We start from the raw sequence: 25,392 nt of genomic DNA, 5'->3' as shown, positions 1-25,392 counted from the left end.
GTGGGCCGGCCGCGGAGGGGGAGGAGCGGGAGCTGAGCGAGGCAGGCGGGCGGAGGATGGGGCCGTGCCCGGGCTCCCGCTGCAGCCGCCGGGGGACACGCCGTGCACCCTCCGGCTCGGGGCTCTCGCGGCGGCGGCGGTGGCAGCGTTAGCGGCGGCGGCGAGAGCGGCGTTCCCGGCGCTTCCTGGCCGCGCTTCTCCCTCAGGCTGGGCGAAGAGAAGAGGCGGCGGCGGCGGCACACCGGTGTCTCTCCCGCTGGAGCTTTCTTTCTGCTTTCCTCGTCGACTCACTCGCCCCCTCCCTTTTTTGAGGAAGGGTGACCTCTTCTCTGGGACTGGAAAAAATATTTTTTTGAGCAGGGGGAGTGGGTGGCAGCCTCAGGGGCTGCTTCTTCTCTTCTTTCATCTCCTCCTCCTCCCCCCTCCAAGCCCGAAAAGCAAACCCCACAACTGCTCCAGCATCCTCCTTCCCTTCCTCCACCTCCCTTCTCCACCTCTTCCAGTTTCGCCCTCTTCCCTCCTAATTATTTCATTATTATGCTTCCCTCTCTGGGGGGTCTCGTCCCTCTCAGGTCGCTTGGAAGCCTTGGTCTCCCCTGGATGCATTTCTTAAAAATTTTGGAGCCAGGGAGTGAGTTTTCTCTGAGGCGTGTGTGAGAGGCGTCGGGGGTGTTTTCCTGCGCGAGGGGCGGGTGAAGTTCATTGCCCCCACTTTCCCGCGACCTTTTCGGGCCCGATTTGGAGTCGGGGGGGGCAGGCGTTTTCGGGGGGCGGGGGGCGCGGCGGAGAATGGCCGCGGGGAGGGCTCCCCGGAGCCTCCTAGTCTCTTGATCAAAGCATTCCGCTATTCTGATTTATTGCCTGCTTGGTGAGTTTTTTTTTTTTTTTTTTTCCCCCTCTAAAGGAGACCTGTGTGTTCAGCCATTACTTTGCTCGGCGCTGCTCACAGGAATCTCCGACCCTCGGTGCTGTGGGCAGCCCCGCACTTGGGCTCCTCGCCTCTCGCCCTCGCTCCCGTCCCTCCTCCCTCTCTCCGCCCCTTCCCCCTTTTCTTTCTCCGCTCTTTCTTCCCCTCTCTCCCTTCTTTCGGCCGCCGTCTCCCCCGCGCCCTCCTCGGGGCGGAGGGAAGCCGAGAAGGGGGAGGGAGGGATTGGTGTCAATTTTTTTGTGCGGCCGCGGCCGGAGCCTGTGGCGGGCAGGCGGCGAGCGGGGAGACCCCGGCGAAGCAGAGCCATGGATGGCCCGACGCGGGGCCATGGACTCCGCAAAAAGCGGCGGTCGCGGTCTCAGCGAGACCGGGAGAGGCGCTCCCGGGGCGGACTGGGGGCTGGCGCGGCCGGCGGCGGCGGGGCCGGCCGGACCCGGGCGCCCTCGTTCGCCTCGTCGTCGGGCTCCGACAAGGAAGACAATGGGAAGCCCCCGTCCTCCGCCCCGTCCCGGCCCAGACCCCCGCGGAGGAAGCGGAGAGAGTCCACCTCAGCCGAAGAGGACATCATTGATGGATTTGCCATGACCAGCTTTGTCACTTTTGAAGCGCTGGAGGTAAGGGGGACCCCCCTCCCCCCGGTTTCCCTTTATAGGCACGACCCCCCCACCCTCCGGCTGCGCCCGGCTCTGCTGCCTCCCCCGCCGCGCTCAGGTCGGTCTGGCTGTCTGTCTGTCTAGGCTGAGGTCTTATTGTTGCGGGGGGAGCCGGGGGCGCGGGCAGACAGGCAGCAGGAGGGAATCGACAAGCCGTGCCTGGTCTCCAGGTTTCCTCGTTCTCGCTCGCCTTCCCCCTGCGCCCCCTCCCCGCACCCCCTCTCCAGCAGATGGGCAGAAAGAAAGGGGTTCAGGCATCACAACAATGCGCCCCCCTCCACGGAGAGCTCTGCCCCTACTCCTTCCTCCTCTCCCTCCCCAATCATGGCTTCTTGGCTGGTGGAAGTCTCTGCTGGGTTTGGGGCGCCTGTGGACGGTTCTCTGTGTGCTTTCTACAGAGCCATATGTCCCTGTGTGTGTGTTTGTATAGACCTTTCCTGGGTGTCCTCGGGACCAGAGACTGATGGGGTTTTGTGGTTCTTTGCCCCCCTCCCCTGCCCCCTTTTTTTCTTTTCATTTCTTTTTTCTTTCTTTCCTTTTTTTTTTTCTTTTTTTTTTTGGTGAAGCTGGGGAAGGGGGCGTTTTCTCCTGGTTGGGAGAAAGGAGGGAGGAGGGGAGGGAAGAGAGGAAAGGATGGACTATCTTTCTGTATTCCGTACAGGGCTCTATTACAGAAAGGGTTAATTGTAATATTATCTATACACATACATATGCACATGTGTGTGTACATGAGCAATTCGGTTAAAGGACATAAAAATGTACACTAGAGAGGACTGGTGGGAGGAAAGAATAAAATCCTAGCTGGTATCTGAAGGGTTTGTCACCCAATTGTCCCTCTCCTTTTCCTTTTTTTTGTGTTTTCTTTTTTTTATCTTTCTGATTGGCTTTGTGTGTGTGTATATCTCTGTGTGTCTTTCTTTATTCTTTGGGCACCTGCAGCACTGATTTCCAAATGCACATTTTTTTGCCAGCTAAAGGGCTCCTTGGGGGTGGTGATGGGGGGCAGGTAGGGGGAGATTGTCCAGGGGTCAGAGGGAAACTCTTTACCTGGATGGATCTGATCTGGTGCTGGCATGGGTCACTGGCCTGTATAAAGGTAACCCCCTTTTTTCTCCTCCGCCCGCAACACGCCACACATACAGAGCGCTTTGAGACTCTGCAGAGTTGGTCCGGCTTTCTTAAGAACAAAACCAAGATAGGAGTTGGTTTCTAGCCTTTTCTGCACCTGATGTGATGGTTTGAGGTTCCTGAAAGAAACTTTTCCTTTTCCCTTTGGTTTTTGCTGTTATTATGGTATTGTTTGCAATGCTCAAATGTAAGCTTTGTTAATGACAGCTTAAGTCTCACATGCGGTAACGGTACAGGTTTAGAGGTTTAGACGGCTGGTTCTGTGTGTGTTTGGGTGTCAACTTTAAATATTTTTAAAAAGGAAGCCTTCCTGTTAGGGTTGTTCTTTTCTGTTTGAACTGCTTTTTGGTTGGGCTGCTGGTGGTGATGGTGGTGGATGGTGGCTAGTGGTTGGGGAGGAAGGGAGGGTGGTGGTATTGGTGGCCATAGATTCTGATGTTAGTGATTGAATCAGTTGTCCTTGGGTTCTAGAACTGGTGGTTTATTGGCTAAAATGGATCCTACGGAGTTCTTTCGAGTGTTGAGGCTCACCACTTGTTAGGATAATTCTAACTGTGGCTTCAACTTTGCCAAAGGTGGGAGCGTAGTGTACAATGTGACCTCTTTCTCTGTGTCTCTCTTTTGCTTTAAAATAGGAATTGAAATGTCAATATGTGTCCTAGTACATGAATTAGAAAACGCTGCCTAGGATTTGGTTGCTGTCAGTGGTTGGTTTAGGACAGTATTTGTAAGAGCTGCTTGTAAGTGGTTTTGCTTCCTGCATGGCTATCCTGCTCTGCTATGTGGCCCTTCTCAGTAAGTAAGCATGAGGGGCCTCCAGATTCCCATGAATATTTTTGAAGGCCAAGTAAAGATAAATATAACTTATGCAGTTGTTTTTGATTGTTCTACTTTTAATAAATATTTGACTGGGCTTGTGATGTATATGTCTGTCCATCTGGCTTTTGAGAGAAAAATGTGCCCATTCTAGTTCCTTTTGGGTGTAAAAAATTTTTTAATTTTTAAAGGCCAAGTTTGAAATGTACCATTAATACCATTCCTTTCCTTGCTGTGATTGTTTTTCTGCTACTTTTCTAGATTCAAAACCCAGGTTACTTTGGTTAGCTGAATATTACACTACCTTCATATCTGAATATCATTTGAATATCTTTGTGTGGGTATAAAGGTCTAACTTTTTAAAAAGTTTCTTTAAAAGTTTATAGAAAAATTAAACATATACAGAGAAGAGTACAGCAATCCCCAGTGTACTGATACACCACCACCAGGCTCAACAATTGCCAGCTCATGTCTCATCTTTATACCATCTACTCATTCTCTCCACCCAGATGTGATGTGAGAAATTGGTATGTATTTCTAAGTGGCAATGACTCAAAAAAACACACAAAAAACGAAAAAACAAACCCACCCAAAAAACCCACCCAAACCCATAGTACCATTATCACACCTAGGTTAATTAACAACAGTTCCCTATTATCATCAACTATCCTGTCAGAGTTCACATTTAGGCATCCTAATTTTTGTAGGAAAGCTGTAAATACACTTCTGAGGTTAAAAACACAGAGTGGGGAGTAAAAATCATCATGTATGTCTGGTTCTCTGGGAAAAGGTAGAACTGTTTGCTGCTTATCACGTTTGTGTCCATGCTGGATGGTCAGACATATGTGTGTGGTGATCATTAAAATAAAACCTCTGGTGTCCCACTGTACTCAGTTTGGAAGATTTACTGAACTATCACTAAGAAATGTGAGAGCTTATTAGGAAACAGGCAACTAAACTATGAACTTGGACAGAAATGTATGTTACAGGAGTGCTTGTAAATGTTAAGAATTATTAGAGATTCTAAGAGTTATCCTAAATACATACTGTGTTTTTGTGTGTAGAAATGAAATCAGTTGTCACCACGTGTCATCAAGGTTGCTGCTAGTATGATACTGTGATTAGAAACCAGAAATATTGGCTTGCACATCTTGGCTTTTAAGCTTATGTGGGTTCAGAGCAGTAGCTAGCTAACTGTGGGGTGTATACTTTGGGTGTTAATGGACAGATCATTTGACTCCTATGGTTTTGTCTAGAGTAGCTCATTTTGACTTGCCTTTTAAGAAGAGTCTCCTAACTCATAATGAAATGTCCTGATAAAATTGTTCCAGACTAACTGTGGTTTTACTTACAGTACTGGAGGAAAAATAAGAAACTTGTCTAATGAGAATCTACATTTTTATGTTGATTTATTTTTCACTACTGTTGGTTCTTATTTAAAATGAAAGCTTTGGATGGGGTTTGAGAAGTCCCACCCTTTATATGCAGTGAAACTGGCAGAGGTAGTTTCGTATTCTGCAGGGACACTTGTCTTGAGTAATTGTGCCCTGAAGTTCAAGTATGTGATTGTGAAGAGCCTCATGATAGAAGATAAGAGGGTAAGTGAGGAGGCGAAAGTTGAACATGGTGTTCTTTTCATTATGCATTGGAGAAGCAGAATTACCATTTGGTATGGTATTGTTTATCTGAATATTCTTTGAATACAAGTGAATATTCCCAGATATCAAGCCTCATTAAAAAGTGGTTTCCAGCAAACAGAGTATAAATGGGAATGTTGGGGTTCTAGTACTGTCAGCATACCCTGATGCACCAGATAATATTACCTTTCTGTCGTTATTTGCATTTCTTTCTGTGTAGTCTTGATTAGGGAGCCATGTGAGCACTATGACTGAAAATTTGCAAATCCATTATTTTCCCTCTCACTCGTCTGCTGTGTACTGGGTTCTTAGGGCAGCCTCCTTTTGTACAACTGACCAAGGGAAACAAAGAGGAAATTGTGGGTTTAGCAGGTAGGAGGCTAGTTGGAGCTTTGCAGGCTTGTGAAAATGAAGGAAGACTCATTTCTGGTGGGTGGAGGATCAAACTAAGACTTTCATGTAATCTTCATTTCCTATGTGTTTCAGGGCTTACCCGCACATTGGTAGTGTAAATAGGCTGTACAGAATTTGATGTGCTTGTAACGTGCCAGGTTAGTAGACTGTAATAATTTACTATGGTCAAGTCTCACTTATTCCGTTGTTTAAAAAACATTAATCGTTTTCCTTGTATCAATCAGCAAATATTCATGGAGTGTTTGATATGTGCAAGGTGCTAGAAAGAGTACAGACACCTAAAATATATATAATGTCTTGAAGGAGTGTGCAGTTTAGTTGAAAAATTAAGTCCAGCACCTATAAAATGATTTTGAAACAGGCACTTGAATGCCTAATACCAACTAAGTGCAGTAGGTTTTCAGAGAAGGAATAGTGAGATAGGCTGAAGTGTTTGAGAAGGCTTCCTGGAGAATATGGGGCCTAGAAGGTTGAAGTGATTTGGGTAGACGTGGAGGGAGTGTGTGGGGGGTGGGCATTCTAAAAAGAGGGAATGGTGAAGAAGGCACAGAAACAAGATGGATGATTCGGTTTTGCGGGCAAGGAAGTGCTGGTAGAAATGAGAACAAAATTGTGTAAGAAAGAGTGCTTGTTCGGGAGTCGGGAGACTAGTGGAGACCCACACTCCAGGCTTGGCTGTCTTAACTAGTTGAGTGACCTTGGGAAGGCACTCTTTAAACGCCTCATTTTCTTTTTCCACAAGTTGAGAGGTTTAGAGTAGTTTTAGAGCAAAGGTACCCAAGCTGGAATGGAACATAGTTTTGTGGACGTTCATAGGTTGTGTTCCAGACCAAAAAAATGTGATCTACTCTCAGATAGTTTTGGAACTTGATGGGCTAGACAAAATTAAATGGGTGACTTGTTCTGCCCAGGTTAGGAGTCTTTTGTAATATGTATATGAGTTTTGAATATTAGAGAAGGAGAAGTGATGTGCCTTATTTCCTAATTTATATGACCACAGGGCACTTTCATTCTTGGCATTATAATTCATAATCTATAATCCAGTATGGGAAATGCTGGAAAAGATTTCAATGGTCTCTTCCAGATCTTGGCACTTGATAGTCTCTGAGTCTAGGGTGAGTGGGCTGATGATAGACAACTTGGAAAACCAGGCACAGAAGTTTGGAGTCAGAGTAGAGGCTGCTGCTTAAGTGGGAGTGGCAGGGGGGTGTGAGATGTAAACAGTGATGATTAGTCCACTTTTCCTTCTGCTCCCTTTTCCTGCCTGGTGTCAGCCCTTCACTGACTGTTAGCAACCCCACACATGAGGTGAACACTGGTGAGTGATCTCCTTAATAGTTCTTTCATTGTGGTAGCGGTCCAGTTCTGATGCTACCAAGCTGCCTTCCAGCCAGAGTGAGTTTTATCCTATCTTGGTTCCTTCTGGTTTCCTGTACTGCTGATATTTGGCAAGCTGGGAAAGAAGGCTGGATGAGAAAGGAGGTCGACACTGATGTTAAAATAAAGGTTTCAAATTATCTGCCTTTTGCTCCCTTATGTATGACGTGTTCATTCAAGAAAGGTCAGAACCCTTCATCTGCTGTTACACAGCCAGTGAAAGCTATGGAGCTATGTTTTTGTTACATTTTTCACTTTTCTATCTTGGGAAGTTTGGGATGGAACTGTGGAGTAAATGGGTCAGTTCCAGCATTTCACTTTAGACAATTTGCATAGCTTTAGGATCTGAAGAGTTCCTAAGTGGTGAGAAAGTCTACAGAAAAAGAAAAGCACTGTGAATGTGCTTGGTTATGAATTCAAGTATATTACTATGCTTTCTGAATTTCAGTATTTCACTGAACAAGGCAGAGCATCACTCCAGGAGTAATTATGGGAGATGAGGTCGAAGATGGCGATATGGTGATTCAGCATGCCTTGTGTTAGTTGTTGAGATGAACTACTTTAGATCTTTTTTGGAAGTAGGCAGGGTATACATGAATCAGTAATTTAAAAACTGAATCACAAAGTTAGTGATTACCCTTTGATCCTTTTTGAGAGTGTTTTCCTCTAGCTTTCACCATTGAAAAAGGGTTAAAAAAGACAGGGCATTCAACATGATTCCAGGAGATTCAAGGAGCATTGAGGGTGTTAAAAAGATTGTAACTATACAACAGTTCTATATGCTGTCAAAAATAAATGGTGATCATTTAGTTTGCGAGAATGTGAGGATTAGAAATAAGGTTCCCAAGCAAAAACAAATAGGAGTTGAGGGCAGCTGTTAAAGAATAATTTAGGTTCCACTTGCTAAATTTGGAAGCCTTTGGACGTAAGGTCAATTGCACTTTTTGATGGAGGGAGTGTGTGTGTGTGTTTGCATTTACGCAGAGGGTGGATGGTGGGTTAGTGTTTTTACATTTTATTTTACCCCTATGCTGTATTATACTAATATATTAAGTGTAGCCTAACTATGTAAAAGTGCCTCATAACTGTTTTGTTTTTTTTTCCTCAAGAAACAACACTTTTTTCAGGGTTAGGATTAAACCCAATATTTTGTTGATATAGGAAAAAGACCTTGGTAATGGGATAGCACCTATTCATTTGAGAAAGTTCTGGAAAAAAATCAGATTAAAAAACTCTCAAATAATTGAAGTTTGGAAGAGCAGGAAGGGAATTAATTTGGCGAAACCCAAGACAGGAGAGGATCAAAACCAATTTAGGGACATTTAGCTGGGTCAGAACAGTTTCTCTTATATAATGTGTACCTGTTCAATGAATAGATGAATGCAGAATTTTTTTTTTTCTAGAAGTGGGGCATAGAATTTAAGCCTGGTGAGACCCTAAATTTGCATTTCTTCTTCCAGATCTGAACTGTGTTCTTCCTTCATTTCTTCTAATAAGCCTGCAGGGTAGGGGGTATGCAGTCAGCACCTATCTTGTAAGGTCACAAAGAATAGATCCTTTTTATGCTGTTAGTGACTGAGGAGGGGAAGGGTGGATTTCACTTAGTCTGGCTTCCTTTGCTTGCTTAGGAAGAGACTAGGCAACTACAGGCTTCTTTGTGTCATTCCTTTTCAGTCTCTGATTCCATCTTTTGCAAGGGGACTTGTAGCCTGAAATCATTTGTATTGCTGCCGTCTTTCTAGGTTTTTATTTCACATACTAGTGCATGTGTCAGTCTCATCCTGGGATCCAGTAGACTCCCCACCACCCACTGCCCACCTACCTCCTTCTCTCCCTCCCTCCCAACCTCCTTCCCCCTTTCCTCTTCTCTTCCTTTACTGAGATAGAGTTATCAGAATTACGAATTTTGAAAGGCAATGGATTTAGGAAGTTCTGAATGAAATGTAGAAACTTTAAATTACAAACCTTCATTATTTGAACATTGACAGTCTGTTGGAGGGACTCTGAAGGTAGCACCGTGAGGATAAATTGCTTGCCTCAGTTTTCTGGGCTGTTATCAGCTCATTATTCTGATTTCTCATTCATTTGTGAGCTCTGGTTAGAGTTTGCCTGAATAAATGCCACAAATGACCAAGTACATACAAATATTTTGTCGTTTTGGCTTGCCAGTATGCCATGTGGTGCCATATCTCTGGGCCCTGGAAAACCCAAGTGCGCAGAGATATGGCATTTGGACACAAGTAAAATGGAGTCACAAGAGGAGAAGGGAAAACCCACAGTTTGTAAGTAAAGGAAAATGGCTAATGCAGGTTGGGATTCATTTTTGACAGAAAGCCTTCAAATTGCAGGTACTGTGTGATTGTTATTAACTGAAGCATTTTGAAATGACCTGGGTTAGGTACAGAAACACAGCCTGTGAAGACAAAATTCGATTCTTGGTTATATGGGTGAAATGTGATACCTTTAGACTGAATCTGGGACAGGATTTAAGTCAATGCCAGGGTCAAGTTGTGATGATTCCTGAGGGATGTCGGGGATGTTGTTTTCCTTGTCTCCACACCTACCTTCCCGTGTAGCACAACCCACCAACTTCATTTTACATTTCTGCAAAGTTTCTCATGGTAGTGGTAGTTTAGAGCTTGAAAAGAGGAATTAAGAGAGTCTAGTATTGCAGTGATTTCTCGATAGTTATAATGAAGTAGACTTTGGTTTTTGGTTGTTTGCTAGGGTCTCTGTTCAGTTATGCTTTACTGGCTAAAGGTTGCTGGCTAAAGGTGATTTAGTGAATAGTTTTCCATAGTTAGAAACTAAGTAAGAAAAAAAACCCTAAGGAAATACAGATGTAGATGGAACAGTAGTTGAAGATTAGAATATCCCTTGTTTTCCAGCCACATACTAGAAATTCCAATGTTCCACCCATTCTCTCTGTACATGTTCAGTTGGCAAAAATAATGAAGGTCCTGGATTGTGCTGTTCTAAGAAATGATCTTATATAGTTCAAGTGAAATTATACTTTCACTGGGGCAAAAGGGGAAACAAGCATTTGGTATTGTGCGTTGCTACATATTACAGAGTTTGCTCCTTTCTCATTTGTTAGGCTGATCAGTTTGATTATTTGTGAAAATTACAGTTTTGAGATTAATGTGCATAGCTACCTCTTCAGGGGGTGTTATCCTAAAATTAGGACCTCAACTTTTCAGAACAGTCTTTTGATCCATTTCAGTTCAGCTGTTGTTGGTTGATGTGCTTTCTAAGCCAGAGCAGCATCGGAGGCACAGTTGTTGTCTTTAGAAATGCTGTAGTTCTACCTCTCACTTTGCAAATGAAAACACAGCCTAGAGGGGTTAATTGTCTTGCTTAAGATCACACTGGGAGTTAGAGGCTCTCACTGTTATCCAGTGAAACTAGGAGACTGCTTTTCCTCAGTACTTGGATTCCTAAGGATTGGGAACATTGGAAGGTAAAAAAAAATAAAATAAAAATAACTGCAGATGAGGATGATCAACCGTGATGGTAAAGATTCCCATTTTTTCCAAGAAATGTTCTGATTATTACCCAGAATCTTTCCCCCAGTGTACAATTGGCCTTTCTCTGCAGGTCCATTAGTCTTTTTTAACACCTGCCTCCCCTCCATAATGAGGATGTAAAAGAAAAATAAATATTAGGATGATGATATGAGGGTTTCTGATCCTTGAATAACCGATGGAAAGATAAAATAATTATTTGAATGTAAGATGATCTTAATGTGGCCCACTTAAAATTTTAACGTAATTTTTTTGGGTAGAATATTTTCTTCAGCCTGGCAATTCAGAGAGACTCAGAGCAACTTACTAAAGTTGGTAGCAGAACATTTGAAACAAGTGAACTTTGGAATATGGTTGAGTTGAAGACTCAACCAAACTTTTCTTCTGAAGAAGAAAGACTCAAAATATTAAATCCACATGATGTGTTGGCTAAGGCATCTTGCCTGTTTATTGCTGAACCAGAAAATTTATAACAACTGTTTGTCATGTGTATATATTTATAGCCATTCATACAATGAAAAGAAGTTTTCATGAGATTGTAATAACATATCAAGATGGATGTAATTAAAACAGAAGCAGATTGACACCCTGAATTAAATGCAAACCATAAACCAGGATACCTGAGCATTGGTACCTTACATATTTGCTGCAGGGGGCAGTCAGCCAAATATGCAAATAAAAAGACATTGATGAATTTCCCTGGGTGTGTATGTGTGTGTGGTTGCAGAGAACCCAACTATTTTATTAATCTTTTATCAAGCATTGTTTAGATTGCAGCAACAATGGAATGTATTAATTTAGCAGACCAAATAGCTTAGGACCAGAAAGTAGGAAATAATAAGGGGAACACATGATTGATATACTGTCCTATAAATAACACGTGCAATTGACAGAGGGGCTGAGTAATCTTTAGATCTGTGCTTAATGTCACTGATGGAGTTGTTAAACCAGGATGTTTGTGTTGAACTTCAGTCAGAGAGGCTGCCTACCATTTATTTATTTATTTATTTATTTATTTATTTATTTATTTATTTTTGTGGTACGTGGGCCTCTCACTGTTGTGGTCTCTCCCGTTGCGGAGCACAGGCTCTGAACGTGCAGGGTCAGAGGCCGTGGCTCATGGGCCTAACCACTCCCGCGGCATGTGGGATCCTCCCAGACCGGGGCACGAACCCGTGTTCCCTGCATCGGCAGGCGGACTCTCAACCACTGCGCCACCAGGGAAGCCCCGCTGCCTCCCATTTAAAATGCAGGTCTCTCTCTAGTATACCCTGGACTGATGTGTTGACAGAATTGGTGTAAATCGAATTTTTGTAAATTGGGTGAATGCACCAGGGGAATCTTACTGTGAAAAAATATGATTAAAAAAAGAAAATCAAGTATGGTACTCCTCCTCTCTGCATAGAAGCTTGGATTTTGTTAGAGTGAGTCTCTTTAGATGGGCATTGCTTTTCCTGAGACACTTTTCTGCATGTGTTCCCTGTGCTCCTGGAAGAAAGTGACTGTGAGATTTGCATTTTCTGTACAGGTTTCATACCTCACTTGGTCGGTGCTTCCAGGAATAATTGGTGGTGATTTGAATAAGCCCCGCATCATTCAGATTTCAGAGGTTGGTTTTCAAGTGCGTGCTAAGGAGGGCTTGCAGCTATGAATATGGAGTATGATTTCCATATCTGTTCCTTTGGGAAGTCCAGGCATGTCATAACCACTTCAGAGCCATGATTGTATGGAGACACCCCACCTATAATTTTTCTGTATGACAGTTCACTTTTAAAATTGTAAAGATGCCAAATGCAGGACTGTATTGTTATTAGTGAAGTCGGTGACATCTGTTATATCTTGTTAACCAGGGGAGGAAAATGCTTTAATCAAAACATCTAATTATGCCCTCTCAACTGATGAAAGATCTTTTGCTAAATTTTTGGAATTGGCCTTAATGGAAGAAGCTGGCCTCTACAGGAACTGTGAAGTAAATTTACTCTTTTTATTTGAAAAATACTTATCGCTAACCGGGGTGACATAAGGGTATTTTAATTTTATCAAATTGCTCTTGTGCTGTGTGTTGAAAATAGATATTTTCAGAAGTTGTCTAAGCCAGCATGAAGTTTTTGTTTTTGTCCTCCCTCTCAGGCTCATAGCATGTGAGGCCCCAGAGGCAGTTTGTACTTACAGATGTGAGCCTAGGAAGATACTTGGTGGCTAACAGCCACCTGGAGAGGGAGCAAATGATAATTACAGGTGAGAAGCTGGGGGATAATTCAGCCTGTGTGCTGGGAGGTGTGATTTCATACCTGAGTGTTAAAACCTTCCCTGTTAGACAGTTGTGTTGTTTTAAAATTAGTTTTATTAGTCTAATATAGAAGTGGCCCAGATTGTTCTAGGTCATCTTCAGTTGAAGGAATATAACTGTTTTTTTTTTTTTTTTTTTTTTTTTTTTTTGCGGTACGCGGGCCTGTCACTGTTGTGGCCTCTCCAGTTGCGGAGCGCAGGCTCTGGACGCGCAGGCTCAGCACCCATGGCTCACAGGCCTAGCCGCTCCGCGGTATGTAGGATCTTCCTGGACCAGGGCACGAACCCATGTCCCCTGCATCGGCAGGTGGACTCTCAACCACTGCGCCACCAGGGAAGCCCTATAACTGTTTTTAAGCACTGAATATATAGTGTGATTCCAGAAATACTTCCTGTGTTTAAAAGTAGTTTCATGTAATATCTGAAAGTACCAAAAACTGTTTAATTCAGCATATCTACAACACTTCTCGCTTCCTTGATCACTTTATAAAAATTGTTAAATGTTTTGGCAATGTATTTTGGATCATGCATACTTTAAACTTGTCCAGTAAAGCCATCCTTTATCTGTATTTCAACCCAGAACTAATTTTATCAGCAGCAATTCTGTTTCCAGAATCACAGATAACAACAATAGTAATAGTAGTAGTAGTAATAATAATAATAATAATGAACTTACTGATAATGCTGACCTCAGAGAAATGCTTTATTTCTTAAGTTTCAGAGTATTTTGTCTTTTTGAAATGATTTTCCCATGGATTGAGATCTTGGGGAAAGCCTAAGGGAGTTTTTGAAGTGTTGACTGTGACGCAGTGTACTCCATGTTTTATTTGGGATCTGGTGGGAAGTTCAAGTGCTGTTAACTTTTTCCTGGTCTGTTATATGCTCTGTCGTGGCTTGTTGTGTGTAACTTGGGAATATGACTGGAACCTTGGAAAAGAGAGAGCCAGAGTTATCTTCCTATATTTCTAATGTATTGTTTCATTTCCCTCTATTCTCTAACTTTAGCCTCTGTAGGGGAGCTACATATATCCTTCTTGAGGTATTTGAGGCTCTCAGAATTGTTGCTTCCTTTACTCAGTAATCCTTGCGAAGTAGGTACTCAGTCAGTGCTTATTTAGGGTTGATCTATTTCCACAAAAATTCTATGAAAAGAAACTTTAGGAAAGGGAGCTACTACTTACTTAGTACTTACTCTGTGCCAGGCATTGTGCTTGGAATTTTGCATTCATTGTCTCATTAGAGCTCCGCTGTGGAAAAAATGAATGATATCCCTGTTTTATAGTCGAAGACACTGAGGCTCAGAGAAGTTAAGTCAAATTGCAGAAGGTCAGTATGAGAGGCAGGAAATGCGGTGGTTTCTGCCTGACCTGAAAGCTCGAGCTCCTCATCCCTTTCCGCTCTTCTTTTAATACAGATTCATTTTGTGACAGAGTCCCAAATGGGTCTCTGGTAGGCTACATTTGTTTGTTCCTTGTTGCTGCTGAAAATTGTCTTGGTTACAAGGGATTTTCTAGGTATAATAATAAGATTTAGGGAGGGGAGAGTACCTCACCATCTTTTGGGAAGTTCTTTATTTTGTTTTTAAAAGCTGGAGTTTACTACCATAGGTGGCTGCCACTCGTACAGTGCATCTGTAGCATGTTTGTTTGCTTTTTTTTTCCTCTCTCTTTCTTTCTCTCTGTCCCTTTCTCTGTTTTTCCCTGTATTAAAATCTGACCTTTTTCCTGGTCACACAGATCGGGTAGATTTTAAGCCTTTGTCAAAGGTAAGTGCTCAGGCTGGTTATATTGAGGGTAACTGTGTACTGAATCCTTTCACATACTTAATGTTGCTGATTTCTTACAACAGCCCCTAGAACAGAAGTGTAGAATTGGAGAAGGGACTGACACCCTCTCAACAGGGCATTGTGGGTGTAAGCTTATTTTCTACTATAAATTCCTAAGTATTTTGCTCGATTTTAAACTATTCTAAAAAGTAGCACTTCTCTTGGCAATCTATTCCACAATAAAATAGACCTTACTAGTAGATTTTTGTTTTTGATTTTTAACTAATAGGTACTGCATTCTTTCTGGTGAAAGAATGTACTAAGATATCTTTATCTTGAAGGTACCAATGACAAATAGTACATTATTTCCTCTGTCATTGTTTCATTATTCTAAGCACATTTGCAAATTGTTCTCCCCCATACCCCACTCCACCCTGTAGAGGTTTGTTTATGCTACAAAAGAGTATGTGGTCTCTTCTCTCAAAAGAGAATGTGACTGTTAGATTTGCTTCTTATGGAAATCCCAACTGTGATTAGAGTACCATACATTCTTTTTTTTTTTAATATAAACTTATTTATTTATTTATTGACTGCGTTGGGTCTTCTTGCTGTGCGTGGGTTTTTTTCTAGTTGCAGCGAGCAGGGGCTGCTCTTCGTTGTGATGTGCAGGCTTCTCATTGCGGTGGCTTTTCTCTTGTTGTGGAGCATGGGCTCTAGGTGCGTGGGTTTCAGTATTTGTGGCACGTGGGCTTCAGTAGTTGTGGCGCACGGGCTTAGTTGCTCCCTGGCAGGTGGGATCTTCCCAGACCAGGGCTCGCACCCGTGTCCCCTGCATTGGCAGGAGGATTCTTAACCACTGCGCCACCAGGGAAGTCCCAAGTACCGTACATTCTTGAGAAGCGCCCTCTTCATCTCCTCTGGGCCAAATTGGGCCTCCACACAGTGCATCTTCTAAGGCTTGGGGATTCAGACCTGGCTGATGACCATCCCTTAAGGAGTGGTATAACACACACAGGCACACGTGCAGTACCCTCCCTGGGTCTGACATTTCAAGATTTCTGGGTGAAAATATGAAGATAGTCAAAGTAAACACTTCCGTGAAAAGTCTCTTTTTGGAGAGAGGAGGCAGTTTCTTCTCAGAACCATTATGCTCTGAGACCTGCAGTCTTGCCCCTCTCTCTCCAACTACAGTTGAGCACGGTTATCCTTTTGCACATCCAAAATGGAAATACAGCAGATTTCATTTTTTAGCAGTTTATGATGGTAGGGGAGACCCAAGTCAAAGCATGTCCTTTGAAATTTAACTATAACTATAAAACTCTAGTGTCGTAGGCACCATACCTTTATGTTCAGAGTTTTAAAAGCAATCCCTTATACCTGAATTTTATATATTTGTACAATATGAGTTCTGTATCACTCTCGGGCCTGTCCCAGATTGTGAACACTAGGTAGGATCTGTGTATTTTAAACTTTTCCTTGTGTTGTTCCTTGCCTCTTGGGTGGTTTAAAATACCCCTGTTGTGATGTTTTCTATTAGGTTGGGTACAGATGGGTGTCAATTTCACTTCAGGGCAGTGGGTGCCCTCTGTTTACTGTTTTCAGGTGAACATTACCTTAGCATTGTGTTGTAGATTTCTACATTAGCTGCCCATATTTCATCTGTACTCTTTTTTTTTAAGGAACTCCTTTATTTATTCATTCATTCGTTTATTTATTTATTTATTTATGGCTGTGTTGGGTCTTCGTTTCTGTGCGAGGGCTTTCTCTAGTTGCGGCGAGCGGGGGCCACTCTTCATCGCGGTGCGTGGGCCTCTCACTGTCGCGGCCTCTCTTGTTGAGGAGCACAGGCTCCAGACGTGCAGGCTCAGTAGTTGTGGCTCACCAGCCTAGTTGCTCCGTGGCATGTGGGATCCTCCCAGACCAGGGCTCGAACCCGTGTCTCCTGCATTGGCAGGCAGATTCTCAACCACTGTGCCACCAGGGAAGCCCCATCTGTACTCTTATTTCATTTAGTATGGTGTTCCTGGGATTAAGGACAGAGAAATATGTATGCTCAGGCTGATTTGGAAATTACATTGTTGAAATAAAGCCCATATGGCCTTTGTAAAATGGTTAGTACTGCATATAATTGCCTTCCCAGTGATGTGCTTTGTCATTACTTCCATCTTCCAAGAAGCACTCCTGTAGCATGCTGACAGCAATGGCGTCATTAGAAAACATATGGACATGCAAAGGCATTAAATTGTCTTTAGTTTAAGGATTAGATTACAGTGTTAGAGGATGGGTCACCATGCTTTCAGTCGATAACTCTTGCTTAGTTCAGCACTGCTAGGTTGGATGACAGAAATTTGCAAAGGTCCTATTTACTTGTTAACTGAGTATATTCCATATCTTTCCTGCAATTTTGAGGAAGTCTTTGAGCTGTGCGTAAGATCTTATCACAATATTGTAGTCAGCTGGCTTTTCTGGGGTTTTGCTCACAACTGTTCATGCCTTGTGCAGAGTTCTTTTCTAGGACATGATACTCCCTCAACCTATGTTTTCCAGAATGTAAGTCCAAATCTGGCTAAAGCAGGAGGTCATTTAGATGTAAAAAGAGACTAAGTAGTGGAGTCAGGAAGCCACCAGGTGGCTGCCATGTGGCCAAAATTTATATCCTCCATTGTATAACATCTGTTTCCACGTGGGTCCACCACCCTTCTTCCTCACCCCCTTAGAAGCAGTGTGATTCTTGCAGCCTAGAGGCTTAGCAGTAGGTCCTAGAGGCTCAGAGACGGTGTAACAGGGCATGGAAAGAGATCCCGACCTGCCCCGTGCCCCCCATAGTAGGACATGCCTACTATTTGGTTGTAGATATTTCAGGGATACAGCAGTTCTGGAACATGGTATGGTTTGAATTTTTAGGGTACTTTATGCAGCTGCCAGTGAATAATAAGTGAAATCACAGAATGGAAAGTCATTTATCAAATTTAATGTTTCTCTTTGGAGTCTCACAGAAATAACGTGGACTTGGAGACTTTCTGAGTAGTAAGTGACTTTGGAGATCATTTGGGCAGTGGTTTTTGGGGCACCTCAGGGGACACTGAGTCAGTGGAGGGGAGGCCCTGATCTCATTCAACCAGAGCTCCACCTTTACCTGTTTTATATATTATGTATTAAGAGTAAGATTCTCTTTGGGAAGAAAAAGGTATCTGAATTTGTCTGTTCTTTCATTCAAGAAATATTTTATCAATTGCTTCTGTGAGCCAGGCAGGCACCATTGTAGGCACAGGGGATGCTGTAGTGAATAAGAGAAATAGATATCTGCTCTAACGGGGTTTATATTCTAGCAGGGGTGGATGACATGCTGTAAATCATAAACAGATACATAATGTGTCAAGTAGTGACAGGGTTTTTAAAAGCAGGTTAAAGATATGATAGTGAGAATCTGGTATGTGTGTGCAGATGTGCAATTTTATAGAGGTGGTTTTACATGAGGCCTCTTCGAGGAGGTGATATTTGAGCAGAAACCTGAAGGAAGTGAGGGAGCAAGCAATGTGGATAGCCAGGGGCAGAGCATTCAACCAGAGCAAAGAGCAAGAGTGAAGGCTTGGAGGAAGGAGTGGCTTGGTGTGTGAGTAACTGTAGGAGGTGATGGTGGCTAGAATAGAGTGAGTGAGGAGGAGAGGGGCCGAGATGAGGGAGGCGCCTGTAGGAACTTTGACTTTTAAACCCAAGTGACTTGAGAAGTTTAAAAACAGTGAGAACGACTGTCGAAAGCCCTCATTTCCCAACTGATAAAGTCTTTGAACTTCCCCAAGATCACTTAGCTGGTATTAAAACAAGACCTGATCTAAAACTCACATGTTATATTCTTTTATGGGAGCCTCCCATTGTACCTCACCATCACCACTCCAGGCCTTAGGAGCTATGGGGCATCTTTTTTTGGAGACCAGAGTATTTGTGTCTCCTCTCCTGTTTAAATGGATATGGTTCTCCCAAAAGACATGTTTCAGGAATATACAGAATTCCAATGCTTAATCACCACAAATTGGAAACTAGCTCTGTTCTTCAGTGCCAGAAGTTACCACCATTTGGGTGATTATTGTAATAACAGCAACAACAGTGATAATGATGGCTAACATTTATCGAGGGCTAACTGCATGTGATCATCGTCATTTTACCCAGAGCATTCTCACAGTTAACCCTCAGAACAGCCCTGTGAAGTAGGTAACATTATTATCCTCACTTTAGAGATGACGAAACTGAGGTTCAGAGAAGTTAAATAACTTCCCCAGATTGTAGAGCCAGAATTTGAGCCCAGACTGTGTGATTTTAGAGCCTGCACTGCCTCTTTCATGAGGAGGAGGGTAGGTGGGGCTTGTCACTGGATAAACATTCACTGGAATATACTCTCCCCACCCCACTTTAAAAAGATGGTTCTAGAGCTGAGCCCTAGGAGTAATTACTCCTAGGAGCCTAGGAGTAATACTGTCTTGTTGCAACCCGCTTTGGTGTTTGATTATATAAAGGATTTCACAGCCAGTCTGGCTTAGTCCTGGCAACCCTGCTGATTTTAGGTGGATTGTTGGTTAAGCAGATACCTTTTGGTCTTTCTGAATTGAATTTGACTGGGACGTTTTTCAAGACCTGTACTGTGAAGTATGTTACAGAATTCAGACCAGTGTTTTCAAGTCAGCAGACCCAATTGAATTGGTCTTGATTTTTTTTCTCCCCAGTGGAGTAGAAGCCCCAGACACTATCAGTTCCAGTACTCCCTAGAATGTACTTTTTAGTACTTGTGCTTTCTGAGGAGCTTTTTATGGTGAGCTTGCTTTAAAATATATTTGTGTAAAAAATGCATGTATTTGTATATATAGGACTATGAAATATTTTATAACTATGGAATAGTATAAAGCACAACATGACCAACACCCATGGCCCCACCACCAGCTTTAACAGAGCTTAGCACTTTCTTAAAATTGGGCTAATTTTAGTGTGTATTGTCTGAGGAGTCAACTGTAAGCCTTAGAGCAGGGGATTCTCAAATCTAGCTGCACATTAGAATCCTCTGGGGAATTAAAAAAAAGTCCCCATACCCATGGGAGGGTAGAGGGAGCCCCCACCCCATCATCAGAACTTTTAAAAGTTCCCCAGGGGATTGTGTTGTGCAGTCAGGGTAGATACCTTCTGTTTGAAGGAGGGTGTGTCAGTTTTTCTTCACTGGGTTTTCTCAGATGCTCAGTACCAAGCCATGTGTTTAATGAACTGTACTCCTAGCCTTTTTTTTTTTTTTTTCTTTTTTTCATTTTCTCTGTCGAACTTTTTAACGTGGTCTGCTTTCCAAGATTTTGAAGGGTAATGTCCTGGGATGCTACTCTGCTGATGCTGTCTTCCTGCCATCCATAACTGAGAAAAGCTGGGGATACATTTATATATTTATTGCAAAGCCTTTTAGAGACTAGGAAGGAGGCATTAGAAAGGGGACTGAGAAATTCAAAGGTGCTTCTGTTGAAAGTTTTTGGGATTAGCTGAAAGTTGTAATAAAATTAACATAGAAGTCATTGGGGACAGCTGATTTCATGTGGAAACCCATGCATCTTTACAGGAAGGCTCTGAGCTCTTGGGTGGCAGTTGAGGGGTTTTTTGGCCTGAGGCACAGCTGTATCAGTAAGATGTGGGGTAAGATGTAACCCATAAGATGTGTGTGAACACCAGAGTGGCCAGTTCTCTGTGGATACATCTGAGACTGTGGCACCTTTCAGAAGTACTGTCAATCTTGATTTTTGGGGGCCTGATTTTCTCCTGTGGGTCTTAGCTCCCTGGGCTACCCACACCCCTTCTGCCCACTTATCCATTTGATAAACGGTTACAGAGTTTCTTCTTTATGCCAGGCACTGTTCTAGGCACTGGGGGGGGGGTTGTAAACAGAACCCCTAGCTTCAAGGAATGACATTCTGGGTGTTACATTCTGGTGTCATATTATTGTTTGGTGTGTCTAACAGAGAAAAAGGTGTGGTGGGGCTGTAATCCTCTCCTAGAAAAGCACTAGGGGAGCCATTAGGCAAAACGTTTTTGCCTCATTTTGCTTAAATTTTTTGGTTCTGAGGATTTTGATTATAGATGCTTTCATGAATGTATTTCTTCAAGGGAGGTTAAGCATTGAGGCATTAAAGTTTGCAGGGACGGAATCAGTTGGATTTTATCTTACTAGTTACCAGCTTAACATTATGGGGACGAAATAGATGTACAGCTTAAGGTTCAAGCTTAGAGAAGATGCTGGAGAAATAATGATACTCAGTTCTCTTTCTACTTCAAGTAGAATCCCCTAATCCACCTGCATGCTCATAAATTTGAGGGAAAGGAAAGCAGAAATGGAAAGTTTATTTCTAGGGCTCTATACTGGGCCAGGCTATCAGGTTACTTTCACTGGGAAGACTTAATGGGAAGTGAAGCTTAAATCTGTCACAGTTTTCACAGCAGTCAGGGAATTGGGCCCTGATGAAGACCACCGGATCCCCACATGGAGGGAATGTGTGAGAGATTGTTTGCAGTCCGTTAATAAAATAGATCGTGAGAAGAAAGTGTCAAGTTTGAGTGAAAAACGCACTGAAAAAGAAATCTTACAGCTTTTGGGTTATGTGGAGGCAGAAAACAGTGGTTGATATGATTTCCCTGCTGGATCATCATCTTCATCAGATATAGTTGTTGAGTAAAGAGGGAAAAACTGAATTCCATCATATAAAGAAGTCTTTATATCTGTGAGCTCTTTTAAAGAGAATCATCTAGAAATAATAAAAAAGCAAGTATATGTTGTTTTTATCAGCTTTTGGATTGCAAAAGTAGACTTTGACTTCATTGTGTGAAGCGGGTGGGTGGGAAATGAGATTTTTTTTTTTGTTACTGTTGTTCAGAGGATGAAACACTTTCTCTTTCTAGCTTAGGCTTTGCTGGTGGGTTTAGACATCTGTGGGTCCTCGGGGACTGTGTGTGCAGGTGAATAGAGATTCCAGTACTTGTGTACCTGCCCAAATCGACAGGTTTGGGAATAAGGGCAGGGACTTCTGAGGGTTCATGGAAGTGAACCAGAGTTTTGCACCAAAACTCATGTAGAGATACAAGATGTTTTGTTTCTCCTTTGATTAGAAAGGACATGAAGGTACTTAATAGTTTTTCAACTTTAACTCCACCATTAGCTCAGTATTGATGTATCCGAGAGTTACAATGAGAACTAGCATTTAATGAGTGCTTGCTATGTGTCAGGTGTTCTAATTTCTTAATTTGTGTAATCCTCACACAGTGGTCCCTTGAGGTGGGTGCTGCTGTGATCTCTATTTTGTAGGAGAGGAAACAGCTACAGAGCTTACACCTAAGATCACATAACATGTAAGTGGTCGGCCTCATACATTCTGGCCTCAGAGCCTGACTTGAACCATTGCACCATAGAACTTAAATCAGTGCGTCTTAAGAATTTGATTCTGATCTTGTTTTAATGGGGCTTTCGACCCTTCCTTAATCCCTCCTTACTTCTGTACATGTTTTCAGAGGTGATAATATACTCCTTAGGCTGTCACCTTATTACAGATGAGAAAACAGATCTAGAAAATTATGTTTTGTAACCACTCAGTAGGATCTACTGAGTTAGTGGTAGGACAGTGATGTGGAACCCAAGTTTCCTAATATATAGGTCACTGCTTTTCCCACTGCACTGTATTGGTTCCATTAACATTTTTTTAAACTGAACTAAATAAAAATTTATAAATTTAATTTGTGTCATTCCTATGGAAGAACTAAATTAAAATAGCTAAGGACTGTGTGATTTTACCCTAGGGAGGAGGGTGGTAGGCATTTTAGAAACTAAAGTTTGCCTGTGGGGTTATCTGACCTACTCCTGAGGACATCTTTCTAGTCTTTGGTAGGTTTACTTAAAAGTGGAAAGTAAAGAGCCATCCTCAGACTTGGGTTTTGCATGATTTGAAGATTCCTGGAAGGGCAAGTGGTTTTTTGTTTGTTTGTTTGTTTGTTTTAGATTTCAATTGGTTTTGTGTTCCACTGGAGGTTTAAGTTACAAAGACATGAATGGGGGGGGGGGCGGATAAAAAGGGCTTAAATGCAAGCCTGCCTTAGCTACATTTCCCTGTCTGGCAAGTAAGACTTGAAAAGAGGGTGGAAAGAACCACCTTGATGCTTGGTGTTTGGCTTTTTGTTTTTGTTTGTTTTTTCTTTTGGTCCTGTGATTCCTTTTGTTGTAACCTCTTTCCTTGGCTAATGCTTTGTTTAAAAACAAGTGCTCTGGTATTCTAAAACAAATTATCCGGCAGGCTCCCTGATTGTGCTCTCAGATAAAAGATCCCAGGGTAGTGCTTTTTCTGTCTTTGAATTGCAGTTGCCTGTGCATACCCGAAAGCAAAATTCAGTTTACTGCAGAGCTTCCAACCCAGATTAATGTGGTTATCTAAAAGTAGAGAATATAAATTTGAAAGGGGAAATGTGGGTTGTGCTTAACCCTTCAAAGGCCTCTAATGGGAACCTGCTGTAATGGGTAGTAGAGTTTTGTCTGGGGTGAGAGACTGCGGGCTCCAGTTTTTCTTTGAGTTTTTTGCTAAATGACTTTGGTTGTGTCATTAACGTCTGGAAGTCTTAAACTCTCAATGACACATTAATGACAGAATAGGGGGCAGGCTCCCAGACTGTGCTGTGGAAAAAGCACATGTTCAGATTTTGCCAATGACCCTGAATCCCATGTGGCCACAGACTAGTAATTTGATTTCACAATTTCTATTCTTAAATTTGCAGGATGAGGTTCCTAGTAGGAGTAATTTAGTGATGATAACATATCACCTTCCTTTTAGGGGAAATATTGTAATTGTGAGAAAAATATTCATGAAAGCCTTTGCCAAGTATTTTTTTGTATTTGGTAAGAGTACCCTTTCAGTTATCAAAGCTTCTGAAAAACTTTTCCAAATAATTACACTTGGTCACCCATGTTGGTTTAGAGAATCCGGATTGGATGGTTTCAGATGGTTGCAACTCACAAATTATTGCCTTGTGTGGTGGTTTCCAAACCCAGTTGCACATCTGTACCCCCAGGGGAGCTTGTTAAACATACAGATTCCTGGGCCCTATCCTTGAGTTCCTAAAAGTTAATCCCTGCTCTGTAGCTCTGGTACATTTGTATTTTCACAGGCTTCCCAGGAGTTCCTTTACAACAAACTCTGGTACAGAAATTTTGGAATCACTGTTATAGAAAATATTCTTGAGTCATTTCTTTGGGTGGCAGTAATGGTGGTGGTTTAAAATAATTTCTATGCTACCAAACCCTTTCTGAAAATAAAACATTCATGCATGTTTGGTTTTAAAACTACATATTGTAATAGATAGCTAGTGGGAAGCAGCCGAATAGCACAACGAGTTCAGCTCTGTGCTTTGTGACCACCTAGCGGGGTGGCATAGGGAGGGTGTGAGGATGAGAGGGAGACACAAGAGGGAGGAGATATGGGGATATATGTATATATACAGCTGATGCACTTTGTTATAAAGCAGAAACTAACACACCATTGAAAAGATGTTTAAAAACAAACAAAACAAACAAAAAAAACCTGTACATATTGTGAAATAGAACACATCCTGAAATAAGTGTACTTTACAGCTCGGTGAATTCTCACAAAGTGAATACTCAAGTAACCAGGACCCAGGTAAAGAAATAGAACATTGCACAAAATATCTGAATTTTATTACATCTTCCTCTTCCACCCCTTCTCCTCAAATTCCAAGAAACTAGGAATGGAAGTAGATTGATAAAACAGTACAATAAGGTACAAGTGTAAAAACTATTCTGCCTTTCTGTACTAAATGGCTCTTAATCATTATCGTTTCTGTAAGTTTCTGGTGATGTTAAATGAAGTTTGTATTGGGCTTCCCTGGTGGCGCAGTGGTTGAGAGTCTGCCTGCTGATGCAGGGGACCACGGGTTCATGCCCCGGTGCGGGAAGATCCCACATGCGTGAGCCATGGCTGCTGAGCCTGCGTTTCCAGAGCCTGTGCTCCGCAATGGGAGAGGCTACAACAGTGAGAGGCTCAAGTACTGCAAAAAAAAAAAAAAAAAAAAAAAAAAATTAAGTTTGTATTGTTTATCTATGTTTTGATTCAGCCTTAAATCAGTTCCTGACAATGCCTATGTGTTAATGCTCACAGCATACATCAAGATTAAGCTCAAAGATGTATCTTTTCTGAAACTTAATTCACTGAAAATATTCTCATGATAGTTTTGAAAAATGTGTAAGGACAGATTACCAGCCCTGGCAGTTATGACTTTGGTAAACAAATGAGTCTTGTCATTACTGCCAGGGTAGCCTAGTAAATCTCAGTAGCCAAAATGTCTTTATCTTGGTACATGAGGAAAAGTAGCTTCCTGGTTAACGAAAATAAAACAAGTTCTGCCCTCCTCTCTATCCACCCCAGAATAATCTCTCCTCTGATCAATTCCATTCAAAGCATTTAAAGCCAAAGGTAATGAAGTTTCCCTGAGGGTTTTTCTTTTTTTTTTTTCCTTTCTTCTGTTTCCCTTTTATTTTGACACTGAAGAATCATTAGATTCTTAGTGGGGAGGAATCCTAGCCGTATTAAACAGCAGGTTTGCTTGTTTTCTTTGGAAGGAGATGCTATGGTAAGGGGACTGGAGCAAGCCCAGCACCAGAGCTGTGCTAGGGTGAAGGAAAAGAGCTGTGGCGGCTGCACATCTGTACTTCCCTGGCAGGCAAGGTAGGCACGTGGGCTCTGTGCACACACAACTGCCCCCTTCCCTGTTCCTGCCCCCCCTCCCCCATCTTGGTTATCTCCAGTATCGACTGAGCAGGTGACAAGACTCCAATCACCCTGCTCTG

General features: G+C 42.5%; 1 protein-coding gene across 4 annotated transcripts in view; it reads left to right on the top strand.

Moving 5' to 3' along the window:
- Positions 1-877: 877 nt before the first annotated feature.
- Positions 878-25,392, top strand: part of AUTS2 (activator of transcription and developmental regulator AUTS2) — a 1,125,017-nt gene continuing 1,100,502 nt past the window's right edge. The window contains exon 1 of one of the 4 annotated variants that reach the window (XM_067012189.1): positions 878-1,542. In XM_067012189.1, the coding sequence (XP_066868290.1) occupies positions 1,234-1,542 (309 nt within the window). In that variant the 5' untranslated portion in view covers positions 878-1,233. The remainder of the gene's footprint in view (positions 1,543-25,392) is intronic. The other 3 variants (XM_059038420.2, XM_067012190.1, XM_059038419.2) reach the window with 3 other exon arrangements.

Source organism: Kogia breviceps, chromosome 14 (assembly GCF_026419965.1).
Source record: "Kogia breviceps isolate mKogBre1 chromosome 14, mKogBre1 haplotype 1, whole genome shotgun sequence".
Lineage (NCBI taxonomy): Eukaryota > Metazoa > Chordata > Mammalia > Artiodactyla > Physeteridae > Kogia > Kogia breviceps.
The sequence above is the reverse complement of the archived record's forward strand: the minus strand, read 5'-3'. Positions and strand labels throughout refer to the sequence as shown.